At 33.4% G+C, this 17637-nt stretch overlaps 1 protein-coding gene across 6 annotated transcripts; it reads right to left on the reverse strand.

Annotated features, from left to right (window-relative positions):
* Positions 1-238: 238 nt before the first annotated feature.
* LOC126965046 (lanC-like protein 2) lies at positions 239-12847 on the reverse strand. Of its 6 annotated transcripts, none has more exons than XM_050808483.1 (9): positions 12598-12845; positions 12368-12475; positions 12040-12222; positions 10635-10792; positions 9265-9403; positions 7211-7351; positions 6190-6375; positions 4431-4577; positions 239-806 (listed from the first exon to the last, which is right to left on the reverse strand). In XM_050808483.1, exons 2-9 carry the CDS (start codon positions 12449-12451, stop codon positions 624-626), a joined length of 1221 nt encoding a protein of 406 aa, XP_050664440.1. In that variant the 5' UTR covers positions 12452-12475; positions 12598-12845; the 3' UTR covers positions 239-623. The 6 variants fall into 6 exon arrangements, with proteins under 6 accessions (XP_050664440.1, XP_050664442.1, XP_050664439.1 ...); XM_050808485.1 differs by having other exon boundaries at positions 12704-12839; XM_050808482.1 differs by having other exon boundaries at positions 12368-12845.
* Between the last annotated feature and the right edge of the window lie 4790 nt (positions 12848-17637).

Genomic DNA, 17637 nt, shown 5'->3' on the forward strand with positions numbered 1-17637 from the left:
AAACTGAATGCATGTGTGAACTCATGTATCATATAAATACTGTTGCCACTGGAACGAACACTGAAAAAACCGATCGGAATAAACACATACAGTTGAGCTGTTTCGGCTAAAAGTGAAACATATAACGAAGATTCGTTTTGGGCTGAAAGTCCTGTTTCGGCCAGAGAATAAAAATAACATGAAAATATAGATTCGAATAGGTATTATTTTAGTAGGTAAGTTAAAATAAGGAATTCAGTTTGTATAGACAATTTTATTTAGGCAAAAAGGCTAGATTAAAAAATATGAGATCATAACATAATTGGATGTAGTTCTTGAAAAACGTTCCAAGCCACAAACGTCACATTTTAAGGAATTCGTGTTTAATGTTTAATAAATGTTAGTGTAATCTATACATGTGGGTTGGGCTACTAAGTCATGATGCTATTTAAAGAGTGACAGTAGGGCTGCCATTTTTTTGTCAGTCCGTTAATATGAATCACGTGACCAGTTTTGTGTTCTCAACTCAAATTTCACATGATTGTGGTTTGGAACGTTTTTCTGGATTTACGTTACGTCCGATTTAAATTTGGAAACAATCAGATACTGATATAATATGATGTACATCAGAACGAACATAAAGTTTACAAACAAAATGCCGGAAATAAAGCATCCATTGGTTTATTTATGTCTTCTGCCAAGTAAATTCTCCCGAGCAAACCTTCAAACAGTGAAGCAGGTCGGTCTGGTTGATGTAACTGGGATCCCGGTCTTTCCAGAGCACACCATTCCATAAAACAACAAGCTCTGTACAAGTGAACTGGTTTCTGTAAATTTTAAACTTTTCGATTTAATTATGATTAAATATGAGATGTTATAGGGTTGTTCCGATATGCACTGAGACTACTATACAGTGTGACGTCAATTTAGTATACTGTGAAGCAGTTCCTTTATAGCCAGTTATACTGGTTACTGTTTAAAATGGAACGCAATCCCGTATACTGTCAGTCGCATTTTTTGACGCAGCATTCAAATGAGTGTATTAAAGTTTTCTAGTTCATTAAAAAAAACTGTTGTTGCAGTACTGTCGAACTAAAAATATTAGGCGTAAAAGTGAGGCACTCGAGTCGTTTTGACTGATCATGTGATCAAAATACTGCGGGTACCTTACCTCGAAAACGCCAGTGATCACAGTAGAATATGGCGGCGATTTATGACGTCATATATTTCCCTAGGGCACTGCGGCTGTATACTGGCAGTCCATAACGGAACGAATTTTTCTACAGTGATAGCACTGTGCAGTGCTCGCAGTGCATATCGGAACATACCCTTAATATAATTCAACACAAGTAGAATAGTAAAAGAGATTGTGATTGGACAATTTTGTGTTGTGCCCCACAGCATGTGCATTATTACATAATATTAAACTTTTAACATAATACTAGCTAACCTTAGATCATTTATACGTCCAGATATGCTATGACAGCTGTGAAAACGTCGAAAAATATTGTGCATTTAAATCTAACCTCTATTTAGAGCAATTCACGCACACTAACACAAAGTGTCATAATCAATCGCGAGTGTAAGACGTAGCTTGTCACGCACACTAAAGTATTATTCCTGGCCTGTTCTCAGCGGTTGTCTAGCAGCAAGAGACTAGACGTATCACGGCCGTTCCCAATATTCAGTCTATCTCTTACTTGAGATAAAAATCGTAATTATCGTTGACTTTTCTGTCCCAATAAACTTATCGACGATAACTCATCTTATCCGTACACGCTGCCTGTCAATGGGACGACGTATAGCTTACCAGCGATAGAAGTTTGTATGGAAATTGCAGTTCACGCGTCCCAATATAAGGTGATAAAAATGGCTTAGCGGGTGTATTGGGACAGCTTCAGATTATTGACGGCTTATTAATGAGAGTAGAAGGTAGTAATTTATCTGTATCTGTAGATATTATATTGGTAACGGCCGTAAATCATCTAAGTAGCTAACACTATTAAAATACAGTGTGCTGTAAATTACAGTAAAGTCTGTCAATGTTCAAACTGGCCCTCTTTTAATGAATTATGAATACATCCACGTAATACAAAACACAAGTGGAAGTGCCACAGCTATTACAGGTCACATAATAGGCTATGCTTCGATTTTTTTTTAATTATTTCCTAAAATGATCGTAAAGGATTGGACAGTCAACTGATATTTTTATTTTCTCAAAATAATTCCACTTTATGCTAAGAAAAACTGTTTAACATTTAAATGATAAATAGTCGCGCCAAAAGGTAGCCGCCATGATCGTGACGTCATAATAATGTAAACAAAGAAACGTCTAATGTGCAGTGCAATCCTGTGTGTTGCTTTATTCAAATTGTTTCTGCTATAGTGACGTCACAAGTAGGTGGTCGGCGTTTTCGGTCACGTGACATAAATATAATAAAACTGTTATTTGAATTTTGAAAATATAAATAAATCTTAAGTTTTTACAACAAATTAGAATTGAATTCGTAATTTTTATGCTAAAAACACTATAAATAACATACTTTCATAATTTAATTTTAATAGATGAAACTGGCCTATTATGCTGAGGTGTTATATATGAAAAATAGTACAACCACAAATAGTTTCATTAAGCAATAGATAACAGTTTTATGCGATTATGACATCTATTTTATAGGTATTAGAGTTAGAATATGTCTGCATATACACGACCTGAAAGCCCGATAATGCTTGACCAATTTTAATAAGTCAATGTGTGCGTAAGGAACTAAAGCCAAGCGTGGTTAATAATATATTCACTTTACTTTTGTATTTTGCGGTTAGACATAACACTAGTATATTTATAAGTCTATGTATATGCAATATTAGCATGCCAAATTGGCACTGACCTCTACTATATACCACTGGACTGGCAGCTGTCAACGTGCTTTTGTGCCAGTTTGATATCAGCCATTTTGGCGCTGTTAGCCATGTAGCGAGAGACTGCGATACTAAAACTAGTGATGACAACCTCAGCAAACATCGATAGATGGCGGGAAACTATTTACAAAAAAAAGTATAAATAACACGGAAAACGAACGAAATTAATTCAAAATGCAAAATTCAAAAATACTTCAGAGTATTGTACTTCGCAGTCATTTGTATCATACGTCAAAATTAGTTCTCTGGACGCTCACGAGTGGCGCATAAAATAGGCACAAAAAATTTGCTGTCAAACATATGAAACAGTCTGTCCAGTGGTATTTATACAGGTCAGTGCAAATTTGGAGTAATGTGGTTACAGCGTCCTCTGGCATTTAAAAGTCGAAATTGTTCTTCATTAGACTCATGTACGTACCTATTAGCACTTTATAAGAGGTGCGTGCAAATATGACATCAATATTCAAGATTTTAAGTGTTCTTATGTACATACTTACATACGTTGGTCACCGCACCCTCTATTGTAAAATAGCAAAATCAATTGTTCATTGTTAGCTTGAGAAAGCGATAACAGTTGCAACATTTAGTTCTAAGTTATGAGAGTGCTTCCTGGAGTGAGACTATTGTCTTAATTTAAAATAACGCACGAAATGTCGAGTGAGACAATCGACTTAATATAGATATAGATTAGTGTTCTCTAGCGTTGATTGGTCGAATAAATGCTTTAGTGCTCGAATTGGATTTTGGAGATCGAAAATATATCTTTATTGATCTTGACAATTTTCACAGTTAGCCCAAGGAAGGTGAACTTATCACCTATAGAATATAGGTTATTTAAACGCTACAAAACATGTATGGCCACTTTAACAGCACATTTATATTGTATGTAAAAACATATTTGTATAAAATGGCTTTCATCGAATTCGCCTTTGTAAATTGTAGCCAATTATAACATTATTTTCTGTGTATTACAAATACATTTTGGTTCGGGCGACATAGTAACGAAGTTTAAAGGCGCTTTCGCATGGTTTGACTATTCACTGTACACATCAATAACAGTTATTGAAATTTGTTAGTGATTTGCTAATTTCTTGGGATATTTTATAGTAATTTTTGGTATTTTTAAAATAGTGGCATGATAGTACATCTCATCAAAATAATTTATATAGTTCAGCCATGAAAGAGTAACAGATAGACACAGTTACATCAACGGTATTATGTGTAATATATATCATTTATGTATTTGTATTATACCTATATTCTTATTTTTTAACGAACTAAATAATCGTAGTTTAATCCTATTTAATAGTGATATTTCTCAGCCATTTACTGGTATATTAATATAGGATGTTGGTATTGTTCCGACAAATTAAGGGCAGTTGTTAGGTATACATAAATAAGAGTGAGTAAACATTTTTTGAACCGGATTGAAGTGTGCCGATATATGTACATCAGAGACCATAACCTGAGGGTGACGAGCGCAGTGCGATATAATAAGTTTTTGGTGATCAGTAGGTCGAACTCAATTTTACCTTAGTTATTTGATATAGTTGTAGGAACGCGTATGTATTGCCACTGACGCCATGACAAATACTGTATCCTTTCGTGCACAAGCCTCGCTCCCACACAACTTCACCACATTGTAATGCAGTTTTTAAATATTTTTCCTCTTTGAATATCTGAAAATTAATAATAACGTTTTTTTTTTTCAATTGTTGTACAGTAGTTTAAGGCATCTTTTGTACATTTATATTTTATGCAATAAAGTTGTTTAAAAAACCGACAGAGCCCTTGTTTTGTTTACCTTTACAATATTTTTTATTGTTAAATATAATAAAAAAACCGACTTCAAAAACCGAAAAGTATATATTTTTTAATAAAGATTTAATTTGTTAACCAGTTTACCCAGTAGGCTCCTTTGCACAGGATGTCGGCTAGATTATGGGTACCACAACGGAGCCCATTTCTGCCGTGAAGCAGTAATGTGTAAGCATTACTGTGTTTCGGTCTGAAGGGCGCCGTAGCTAGTGAAATTACTGGGCACATGAGTTGGGCACATTGTAATGGGTAGGGCGTATCAATTACCATCAGCTGAACGTCCTGCTCGTCTCGTCCCTAATTTTCATAAAAAAGAATTTAATACACCTCTTAGCAAACCTAACTAATACCTTTAATATTAATAAAATACTTCATTATTTGTATGTGCGACTTATTGATGATAGGTTTTAAGATAATTCCTTTTAATACATATTTTACTAACCTTGACCTAACAAGGTTTCAACTTTAGATCATTTATACTTCTGGATAAACTGTGACAGCTGTGAAAACGTCGAAAAAAATTAAGGTTGACAATATAACCTCTATTTTGAGCATTACACGCACAAAAAGTAACATATAAATCGCGAGTGTAAGACGCAGTCTGTCATGCACACTAAAGTAATAAACCTGGCCTGTTTTCATCGGTTGTCTAGCAGCAAGAGGCTCTATCTAGATATATAAATTATCTATGGTTTGTTTAAACAGTAAAGAATTGTTTTGCGCTGATATTCTTCCCATTTGAACCAGCCTTAGTCAAAAAAAAAGTGTGTGTGTGTCAGCTCCGACGCACGACTGGAGTTTACTGCTCAAGAACGATTGTCTTTGAACAGGTACTAAACAAAATCAAGACCAATGGAGTCGGTTACAAACATACATACAGCAGAAAATAATAAAAGCGTATTAATTTAAAAAAAAAAATATATATATATATATATATTAAAAAATAAAATAATAGGTTAGGTTAAAAATTGTCTATTTGGCGTGAAATGCGCTATATATACTCTCCATAATAAATTAAACATTTAATTATGTGCATAGCTCATATAAATTTGTATCAACTATATTGATAATTCAATATTAAATAAATACAAAGCACACATGTTTATATATACAACACATGCCATTTTAATGTATGAATTGTAACATACTTAGTACCCACGTGCTTATCAGATTTTCCGGCAAAAGTGCCGGAAAGTAAATAATAGTATTTACACCACTTTCTTCCATAATTTATAGAATTTTCACTTAACTTTATGAAAGTATAATAATAAATAAATTTCAATAATATAATAAAAGTGAAAGGTGCGCGAGAAATGATGCGCACCAAAAACGTTAGTATGACATTTTGATGAGCTGATTTTACTATCCATATTTTTCTCATACCGGGCGCCTTATATGAAAATCGATTCTTAAGGAGTAAACTCCAATAATGTATTAAAATAATTAATGTAAACTACATTTACAAGTAATTACCTTATATGCTGTTATACAAAGTGGCACAAGGCCAGGTGCACCATGACACCATTGCACAAGCCGGTCTCCAGAACTGCTCCCCAATGAAGATGGAAAGTTGCCACTTGAGAAGCGAAGACTTAACAACCAATCAATACTTGGTTTCACAAACAATCTCAACTCATTCGATTTGATGTACTCCGCAGCCTGAAGTGAAATAAACTTTATTATAACATTTCAATTATATTCTTATTGATGCAGAATGTAGTGTGAGTGGTTCATTTACAGGGTGTAATATTGGAAATGACTTCAAATTTCAAAGAAAACTCAAAAATAGCATAAATTATTGGGAGCAATTGCCTGTAATGTGATGTACACTTCTAAAATTACATCTGTGAAGGAGAAGAAGTGAGAATGTGAAACCTGTAAAATAATATTTTGACACAACCTGTATAACCATGTTGCTGTGTTCAAATTAGAGTCTTGCCAGTCAGGGAGGCAAGATTGTAATGTGGTCAAAGCTGAATCTGAAATGTTCGATTACAGGAAAATGCTTCCAGTGAGTGAGCACCTTTACTTTATTATACATTAGCTAATATATATTAATTACGTGACACGTCGTTTGTCCGCGATGGACTCCTTTAGGAGTCTATCCGTTCACTAGTTTACTAATGAACGGTACAGGAACAGTGCAGTTTAGTCCAACTTGAGAGTTAGGATACTTTTTATTTTGATTTGGGACCCATAATTATTTTTATTTCCAATATTTGTTTTGTATGGACATATTTTCTGTGAGAGAATTTATTGACGCACGGTTTGACAGTTCTGCTGTGAAACAATTTCATTATAACAACAGGCAGCATTTCTTACGAAATAATTCTTGGTGTTTTGAAATATTATTGGCAAATTTCTATAAAACAGTTTTTTTTTAATTATCTACAGAACGTCTGTAGGGTCAGCTTAGTGTTATATAAATATTTTCAAATATAAATTATTAATATAAAAGAATTATTAAAAATACATACTTGGAAAATATAATTACCTGTAGCAACATATAGAGTATTCCAGCCATTCCATGAGCAGCACCCAGGTATACTTTATCATGCCATTGCCAAAGTAAGGGGCTCTGAGACTTTGTTTGTGCGGAGAATTGTTTGCCAGATGCCAATATTGCACTTGTTACCTAACAAAGGTTTTATTTATTATAAGTATTATCAAGTACTAGTGGATCCGACAGATGTTGTCCTGTACACACGTCTTAAATTTGAAAAATCCGTCCAGCCGTTAGTAGTTCACTAACATACACATGAGCAGGAGAATTATATTATATGGACGGAATTGAGAATCTAAACCAATCTCAAATTTACTGGAACACAAAAAAAAAAACATCTAAATCGGTCGAGCCGTTTAGGAGGAAGTTCAATTGGGAATCTAAACCATTCTCGAATCCACCTGAAGACACACAGAAAGTTTCATTAAAATCGGTCCAGCCGTTTAGGAGAGGTTCAGTTACAACAGACGCTCAAAAGAAATATATATAGTAAGATAAGCTATATATTTGAAGTGAAAATTTCTTTAGCATTCGTTGTGATTTGGAAGTCGATGGAAAGAAAAAACGAGACAGACACATAAATTCACAAGATTTCGTGGGAGAAAATAGTAGATTTTACGAGTGCACAAAACGAACCATTTTTATCCGAGATTTTAGACTGATAGTAATGTCGAGGATAAGTTTTGTGTACGAGTTATAAACTCTGCTTTTCATTTCGATTGCGAGGAAATAAAACAGTAGTATACATTGGCCATTTTAACAATTTTAGCAAATTTAAAGAAATTAATAAACGCACGAAAAAACATGACCTGTTTCCCGCCGCTTTTTTTTTAATCTTACGACATTGATATAAGGCTTGGGCTCTAGACCTATACAGCCTACTATTGAATTAAATTGGTAATATATATATATATATATATATATATATATATATATTTAATTAATTAAATAACCTATCGTATTTAAATTTTAATATCTTTTATGTCTTAAAAAACACTTGAGGCAAATAAATTAAAGTGAATATTAAATAATAACAAATTTTATCTCTGAACTTTTTATTGTGTTTGGCTGTATGGCTCATTTTCTTTGCCTTAGTATAGATACATTTATGAGTAGATCCTTTTGTGCACTTGTGCACAAAAATCGATTTTGTGCAGTCTATATCGTGCACAAATAAGCAATTTCAGAGCATGAGAAGTGAAAAAAATATTGTCTTTTGTATGACGCGAGTATACTTCAATATACTCTGACGTCATTCGCACGACGTATTACTACATAGACACCAGGAGAAAATAAGTATGGTAGCGGTAATACTTAATAGTAATGACTTTCAAAGCGGTTGAAATCATGTGTTATCCTAGCGACATATACTAGGACTTCATATGCAGTTTAGAGGTTTAATTTGAAAATGTGCAGTATTCGCACTGTATGAACAACAAGATCAAATACAGTAATTGACGCAGTATTTCAACGAGATATTGATCATATTAAGACCAAAGGATTTATTTCATACTTTAATTACCATAAGTCTCTTGTATCATTTATCGAAAATGTAAGCTCTGAGTCTGAATAAATCTATGTAATATAAATTAGTGTGATCATTACTAAAACCTACAATTATTATACTCTTCATTCTACATTCGTCTCATTATCTTTAAGCCAAAATATTAGAAGGTTTCACTTCTACCACGTGTGAATTGCACATATGGTTTTATTTTAAAGTGACTGAGGTATTTAAATTATTTTAGACATCACTCATATTACGGCCACCACTTCTTTATTTTCTTCATCGGAGACTAGAAAAAGCTTAAAAAACTCTCCCAGTAATCTTTTTGCCGCTCCAAATATCGTACTAACAACATGTTAACATTACTTTCTCAACCAATGTTCCTTTAACATAATTCTTAGTGCCAATATAATAATAATAAAATTATCAATATTTTGTGATATGCTGTACTTTTTTTTTCAATTATTCATTATTTTTACTCTCAATTCAATTAATTTAAATTCAACTATTAAACATGGAAGTACTTGAAAGACCTCACCTTTTCAATATGAGATGATGGTATGATATCCTTTCCATTGATATATTTCTTAACAAATAGTAAAGAATATAGATATCCAGATTTTCCATATAAAATTTCATCAGGTGAAACACTGCACAATGATTCCAGATCTAATAACCTAAAATAATACCTAATAATAATAGCTAGCTAGAAATATTGAGCATCAAAAACTACCAACATTACTATATTTTAAGTATAATATGTATTTTGTACTTTGGCGTTGCGTAGAGATGTGAGTTCTCTCTGCATCTTCTACGGCATTTATCACGTTGCGTGCTCAGAGGAGTTGTTCAGGTTGCTACCGGCAGCCGAATTACACCACCGCACATTACGTCAAAGTGCTAAATTCCAACGGCCCATGTTAAATTCAATTTCTGGCGTGAAGCAATGTGTAAGCATTATTGTGTTTCGGGCGCCGTAGCTAGTGAAATTACAGGGCAAATGAGACTTAACTCATGTCACGATAACGAGCGCAATTGTAGTGCCGTTAAGAATTTTTCGGTTTCTCCAGAATCCTGAGCGGCACGTTATGGGCAGGGTGTATCAATAACTATCAACTGAACGTCCTGCTCGTCTCATCCCGTAATCCTGCCGCCGAATTCCACCTTCGCACGACACGCCACAAGTTAGGATATCATCCCCACCATCTGGATGTGAGGCGGTCCCCCACTGTGCGGCTTTCAAGGAACTTTCTTCCACGTACTACAAAGCTGTGGAATGAGCTTCCTTGTGCGGTGTCCGGGACGATACGACATGGGTACATTAAATACTTTTTTTTATGGAAAAGAGGACAAACGAGCGTACGGATCATCTGGTGGTAAGTGATCACCGCCGCCCACATTCTCTTGCAACACCAGAGGAATCACAGGAGTGTGCCCGGCCTTTAATGCGTTCTACGCGCTTTTTTTGAAGTAACTCATGTGGTATCGTCACGGAAACACACAAGGAAGCTCATTCCACAGCTTTACTACAAACATGGAAGAAAGTTCCTTAAAAACTGCACTGTGGAGCACCACCACACATCCAGAGTTTGGGGATGATAACCTAATTTGTGGCGTGTCGTGCGAAGGTGGAATTCGGCGGCAGGAATCAGATGAATGAAATCTTACAGAGGTAATGAAATTTTACTTAATAGTTTATAATATTACTAGCTGACCCTACAGACATTGTTCTGTTCATAATAAAAAAAAACTCTTGCGGATGTAATTTTAGAAAACCCGGCTGACCTCTACTCGGTGAAAAGAATATTCCTACCAAATTTCAAGTCTTTAGCTCTAATGGTTCCAGAGATATCATGATGAGTGACTATATATATATACGTGGAAATCTCTTATATATATATAGATTACCTCCTTGTTAGTTCCTTGTAATGGGGTACATTTTCTGGACATGTTCTACTTAGTTTATATGAAATAATGGTCGCTATTGCCAAAGGACCAGCATCACCACAAAGAAAGCTAATACGTTTGCCTCTCAGATTATCAAGATTTATGTATTGTAAAGCTCTCTGGAATATCAATAAATAAAAAAAATTAAACATTATTACCACTAAATATTTGGGCCATGTCTTGAGACACAAGAGATACCAACTGGTCCAACTTATAATGTTGGGCAAAGTAAAATGTCCGTTTGCTTAACATCCAGGAATGGACGAAGATCGCCAGGTGAGCTGCTGAGCTGACGGCCAAACTTCAGTAGTGGAGAGGCACAATAAGAAGAAGGAATAAATAATTAAATATTATAATATCAATATATAATAATATAAAAGTCAAGTAAAAGACATATAATCAGAAATAAATTAATTTCCTCTGATAAGAAAATGTTTATCAAACTTTGAACCCCTGTTATAAAATAATTTATAAATATGACACTTTTATAGATCTAATTCATATCAATGGAGCTGGTACTGTGTTTAAAAGACTTATAAACTTATGTCTATAGTTAATTTATAATATACGACCCATATAGCCCAGTGGTTTGTGACCCTGCCTACTGAGCTAGAGGTCCCGGGTTCGAGTCCCGGTAAGTGCAAACATTTATATGATGAATATGGACATATTAATGTAATTAAAGTAAGTATATTATATTAAATATATCATTGTTGTGGCCATGTACAGGGTATGCCTAGTTTGGGGCAAGATAATTTGTGTAAAAGTGTGTATAAGTATTATTATTATTATAAATATAATAATTTATTGCAAAGATGTTTAATAATTTTTTTCACAGATATTTAATAATTTTAGAAAAGAGCATACTTAAACAAATTACCAATCAATACTATGCAATGATAGAGGGGACAGACAGATGGAGAAAAGTGAAGCCTTCAAACCAGATAGGTGACTTTAATAATGAATTATTTCAAAACACATCAACATTTAACAAATTAGTATTCAAGAAAGGGTCTGTTTATTTGACTGTGTTATTATGTGTGGTTGTAAGTCTGCAAATTATCTACTTCAAGTAAGAATTGAAGTTATTTTTTGCACTTAAACAGACTCAACTTGATAATCTATTAATCTGTAGTCTATTTAAGTACATTAGCGGTAACATATACTCATATTTCAGTACACAAATTTGGTAAGCAATTACTCAATTCATCCACCATTTACTTTTTAGTTCAATTCGGACCGAAACACAGTAATGTTTACACATTACTGCTTCATGGCAGAAATAGGCACAGTTGTGGTACCCATAATCTAGCCCACATCCTGTGCAAAGGAGCCTCCCAATGGTTGTTATATTAATGTATGTTACCTGTAAATAGTCATTGCACATGTCTGGATTGCCAATAGCAGTCATTAAGTAGTACAGTGAAAGACCTGCAGATCCTGTGTACACTGTTCCATCATGAAATATTTCTTTTTGCAAATTAGTTGTCAAGTATTGTAGTTTAGATGTTTTGAAATTGTTTAACTTCTTTTGGAATGCTTCAGAAATCTTAAATACAAAATAAGAATGAGCTTTGATGTTACATCTTAATATATTGCTTAATTAGGCTTAGTCTACACTCTACATTATCATTTTTCATTCATTCATAATTAGCTGAAACTAGATAAATATTAATAATGTATACTATACTTACTGCATCCTTAGACTTTAATAAGGTTTGTGTCGTGTTTTGATCATAATCAGGGTATTGATTTTCAAAAGATCCTTTTCCTGACATAATTATGGTTATGCGAGGAGATAGCTTCCAAAAAAGGAATAGGTAGGTTATATATTTATATTTAGATCCTTCTAAACATCTTTACATTGTACAAAATAAGAAATTGCAATTAATTATTTAACAACAATTAAAATAAATATAATCACCAGCAGGCGAATTGAAAATTCCAAATTGTATTTTGAATTCTGATGCCTTGGCGGGCTGACGGTCTAAAACAAAATTAATATGTACTAGTAGTAGTATAGGTATTACCGGCAAAAAATAATTTAACTCAAGAGAAGAAGTCTCATAAATGTCTCCCAGTTCGTAGTTACTGCATAATTTGAATTTAATAGTAATAGTTACTGTAAAATATAAATACAGTAAGAATTCATAATTTATTGAATAATGTTTTTCTTTTTTTTTTTCTTCTTCTTTTGGCAATAGCGTTTACTTTTTGCCAATAACGTAGATTAAAAGATTGGGAAACTAAGTTAAAAAAGGATACGGAACACGGGAAAGGATCAGATAAGTAGAAAGAGGATTGAAACGGATATTAAAAATTTCATAAATATACATATATACTTGCTACATAAACAACATTACAAATATTTAAACTTTGATATGATTCTGAAGAATGAAAGATGACAATATTTTATAAAATTTACATGGATACATAATTAGAGAGGATATACAGGTAGGAAAAGGAACATTAAGAGATATTAGATCATTCAGGAATGAGGAGCGGTCGTATAGAGAACATGAAAAGAAAATGTGATCTAGATCACATTTATCGGATTCACATTCACACATGTCAGTAGATACAATGCCTAATCTGTTAAGATGAACAGGAGTGCAAACATGACCCAAACGCATTCTTATGATAGAAGAACATACTAACTTATTGCATTTGGCACGGAAAAACCATGGTTTAAATGAAATAAGTGGCTGAAGGTTAAAATATTTCCTGCCTTTTGATTGACCAGTTTCAGTCCAAAGTCTATTCCAACAATCCTGAAGGTGAACTATAGGAAGAGCACCTAGATCCTGGCAAAAAACTTTATAAGGGAAAATGTCGCCATCGACCACGGCTTCATTAGCTAGTTGGTCTGCTTTTATATTACCAGGAATGTCGCTATGGCTGGGGATCCATACAAACAACACAGAAAGACCAAAGTGATTGCATTTATTTAATAGATTTCTTAATTCTATGACAACAGAAGAAATGTTTTTTGATTTAAATGGGAACCTATTGAGAGACTGTAAGGCACTTTTTGAATCAGAGAAAATTATTGTTTTTGGAAGTTTAAATAGAATAATATATTCAATAGCCTTAAAAATACCATAACATTCCCCAGTAAACACCGATGTTTCCGGAGGTAGTTTAATTTTCTGTGATATTTTAAATTGAGCGTGATAGACACCTACACCAACGGGATCCGAGGAGGAATGTTTAGACGCGTCTGTGTAAATATGATGGTAATCAACCCAAACAGTATTTTTAAGAAGATTAAACGAAAAATTTGTACTAATATCGTGCTTATTTAAATCCGAGTTAAAATTAATTTCTGGAAGCAACATTAATGCTTCAAAGCTAGTACTGAAAAGAGGATAATTAATGGATCGATGAATAGGAGCTTTTATGTTGATAAATTTCTTAAAACTATTGATTAGACAAGGTGGTTTTTTATTTGACCAATATGCAGATGAATCTATATGATCAGAAAGTTTCTGAAGTTTGTTATAAAGAGAGTGGTTAAGAAACTGAAAAGATCGGAATATAAATTTGTCTGCTAAATATTGACGACGTAGATGTAGTGGAGGATCACCACATTCTACTTGAAGAGCATTGATAGGACTTGACCGCATAGCACCAGAAACTACTCGTAAAGCTTTGGACTGTATGAGATCTAGTTTTTTAAATGCCTTAACACTACCAGGCTCCAGCAAGAATGTACCATAATCTAATATACTTCTTATAAGAGCATTATATAACAATTTCATGCAAAAAGGGTGCGCACCCCACCAAACACCTGACAGACATCTTAAAATATTAAGAGTACGCTCACATTTAGCATTTAGGTAATCACAATGTGGGATACCAGTTAGTTTCGAATCTAAGACAATTCCCAAAAACTTAACATTATCTTTAACTGGAATCTGATAACCCTCATAAAATATAGAAATAGGAGGAGGAGTTCTTGATCTCGTGAATAAAACTATTGTACTTTTTTCAGGTGATAGATCAAGGCCATTTAAGTCCAACCAAGTTTTTAAATTTATCAGCGGTTGTGTTATAGAAGAACTAGCTTTTTCAATAGAAATATCACGACAGTAAATTAATAGATCATCAGCATACTGAAGAACATTTACACTATTAAGTGATGATTTTAAATCGTGTGTATAAATATTATACAATATTGGGCTAAGTACTGATCCCTGGGGGAGGCCCTTTGAAACAAGTCGAGTAATTGACTTCCTGTCATCTAGTTTCAGGATTATGTATCTTTCGGAAAGCATGTTTATGATAAAATTTGTTAATAGCAGAGGTATATTAAGTTGTAAAAGCTTACTCTTTAAAATACTTATAACGACATTATCATAGGCACAATTTATATCTAAGAACGCAGCTATTACTGATTTATTATTTGAAAATGATAATTGAATATCAGAAATGAATATACTTAATCTGTAATTTTCATCAAAACAGAAGTAAGTGCGATTGGGCGATAGGCAGAATGGTCTGAAGAACACCTATTAGGTTTCAGTACGGGAATTATTTCTTGACGTTTCCACGTGGAGGGGATGTTACCAGATGTCACTATGGAATTTATAAGAGATAAATAATAAAATAAAGCATCATCATCTAAATGAGAGATAAAGGAATACGGAATACCGTCCAGTCCAGGAGCAGAATCCTTAACATGAGACAATACACCTTTTAGTTCAGTGAGAGAAAATATACTGTTTAAACCAAAACAGTTATCATTATTTATATTTATTACAGGGTAACCAATTATTAGGTCTTCAGGAACGAAAGGTGGAGCCAATTTATCTAAAAAGCTATTAACTAAATGAAAAGGGATTGATTTTGGAGATGAATCTTTGTATGCAGATCTAAACCTTCTTATATTTTGCCATACAAGAGATGGTTTGACATCAGGTGATATTGAATAGCAGAAATTTTTCCAGCCATCAAATTTCTTTTTCTTTAGAAATTTTGAAGTTTCTGACATACTCTTTGTAAGAATTTCAAAATTCTCATCAGTGGAACATTGACAGTATGTAATTTCAGCATATTTTCTTCTCTTTACTGCCTCAGTACATTCGTCCCACTCATTCCCACCAAGGAGGAGAAGGAATAAAACCCAAAGAGCTATTTTTACTTGGAAATATCTCATTGGCAACCTCAATAAAGATTTTTGCTAAAGAATCTGCACACTGAGATTCTGTACCTGGATTAATTTTTGGAAGTGTAATAATTTTGTTTTTTATTAGATCTTTATATAAATCCCAATCAACATCATTAAGCTTATATTTTAAACGAGGAGAATAAGTTTTATGTAATACTTTATTGTTATTATTGCAGGTTGGAAATGATAATAATAGTGGGAAGTGATCACTACCAAAAGTAGATCGTAATGGATCCCAGGACAAAGAAGAAGCAAGATTAGGTGTAGTGACTGTTAAATCTGGAGCACTTGGGCCCTCGTCAGGATGAGAACGTCGTGTAGGACGACCATCATTTAATATACACAAATTCACTGAATCAAATATATCTATTAATGTGTTACCATAACTATTAGAAGATAAGTAACCCCAGGATTCATGGCGACAGTTAAAATCACCAAGGATCATAAAAGGCTTCGGAAGAATGGAAATAATATCTTTAATTTCATTTAAGATTGCAGAAGAAGGATGAGGTATATAAATAGATACATAACAGATATTTTCAACTAAAGCAGCAATAATAGAAAAATCATTACTGTGAGAAGGAATAGAGAAGAGAGAAAAGGAAAGAGGGTGTTTCACAAGCATGGCTACTCCGCCATGCCCATCCACACGATCTTCTCTGAGACATGAATAATCACGAATCTTAAATAAAGATCCTGGTTTCAACCATGTCTCTTGAAGAGCACAGATATAAGGTTTATATTTATTTAATAAATAAATAAGATCACTTTTTTTAGGAGTGATGCTTTGACAATTCCATTGAAGAACTTTGTCCATTATTTGGTTTATAAATTTGAGTAATTGCAGAAACTAATAAGGCAGCGTTGGACGGTGAAAATTCATTCGATTGACTAAGAGATTTTATAACAGAAATAATTAAATCAATTACTGAGGATTCCAAAGGATTTTCATTTTCTTTGTTAATTAATGCACATCCATTAGAGGGTTGGGGAATATTAAAATCCCTTAAAATTTCTTGGTGAGCAGATTTGTCATATCCTTTGCTAAGTGTAGGTGGAGGCTTTGGTTTAACAAAAACAGTTTTTTTATATGAAGTATTGTTTATAGCTTTAGGTGTTGAATGTTGATGCTGGGTTGGAAAAGTATTAGGAGTGATGTTAGGTGATGAGAGTAATGTATCTGCATATGAAATTCGAGAGACAGATGGATGTATCTTTGAAGCTTCTGAATAGGAAATACAGTTTTTAGCCATTGATTCCTTTATAGCTCTTTGTCTTTCATATTCTAAACATTTTTTATCAGTTGCAATATGGGAACCTTTACATAAACAACAAGATATAAAATCATCTTGAACAGAGCAGTTATCACCACTATGTCCTTGACCACATCTAAAACATCTTGGTTTAGATCTGCATTGAGATTTCACATGACCAAACCGACAACAATTGTAGCATTGAATAGTAGGATATATATACAAGTCTACAGTAAGAGAAGTGTAGCACATATATACTCGTTTAGGCAAAAACTGTCCATCAAAAGTAAATACCACAGACTCAGTACATTTAAGATGGTTTTGTCCATCAATCATCATCTTTCGTTTTATTCTCCTAATTTTTATGATTGGACCACAGCCAATAGGAACAGAAACATTATCTTTTATTTCCTCTTCAGACCACTCAGCTGGTACTCCTCTGACTATTCCTATTCTACTCACAGAAAATGATGGAATAAAAGCCTTATATTTTTCATTTTCTAAATTTTTGTTTTCAACAAAGTCATTTGCATCTTGGTAC

The sequence above is a fragment of the Leptidea sinapis genome, chromosome 6 (genome assembly GCF_905404315.1).
Source record: "Leptidea sinapis chromosome 6, ilLepSina1.1, whole genome shotgun sequence".
Classification (NCBI taxonomy): domain Eukaryota; kingdom Metazoa; phylum Arthropoda; class Insecta; order Lepidoptera; family Pieridae; genus Leptidea; species Leptidea sinapis.

Excerpts from the sequence above, each read along its gene's own strand:
- LOC126965046 (XM_050808483.1), bottom strand. The coding sequence starts at position 12,451 with ATGTCAGGAAAAGGATCTTTTGAAAATCAATACCCTGATTATGATCAA. Across the intron at positions 7,352-9,264 it reads CATCATCTCATATTGAAAAG|GTAACAAGTGCAATATTGGC; the intron begins GTGAGGTCTTTC and ends AACCTTTGTTAG. Across the intron at positions 6,376-7,210 it reads TACTCTATATGTTGCTACAG|GCTGCGGAGTACATCAAATC; the intron begins GTAATTATATTT and ends ATTTCACTTCAG.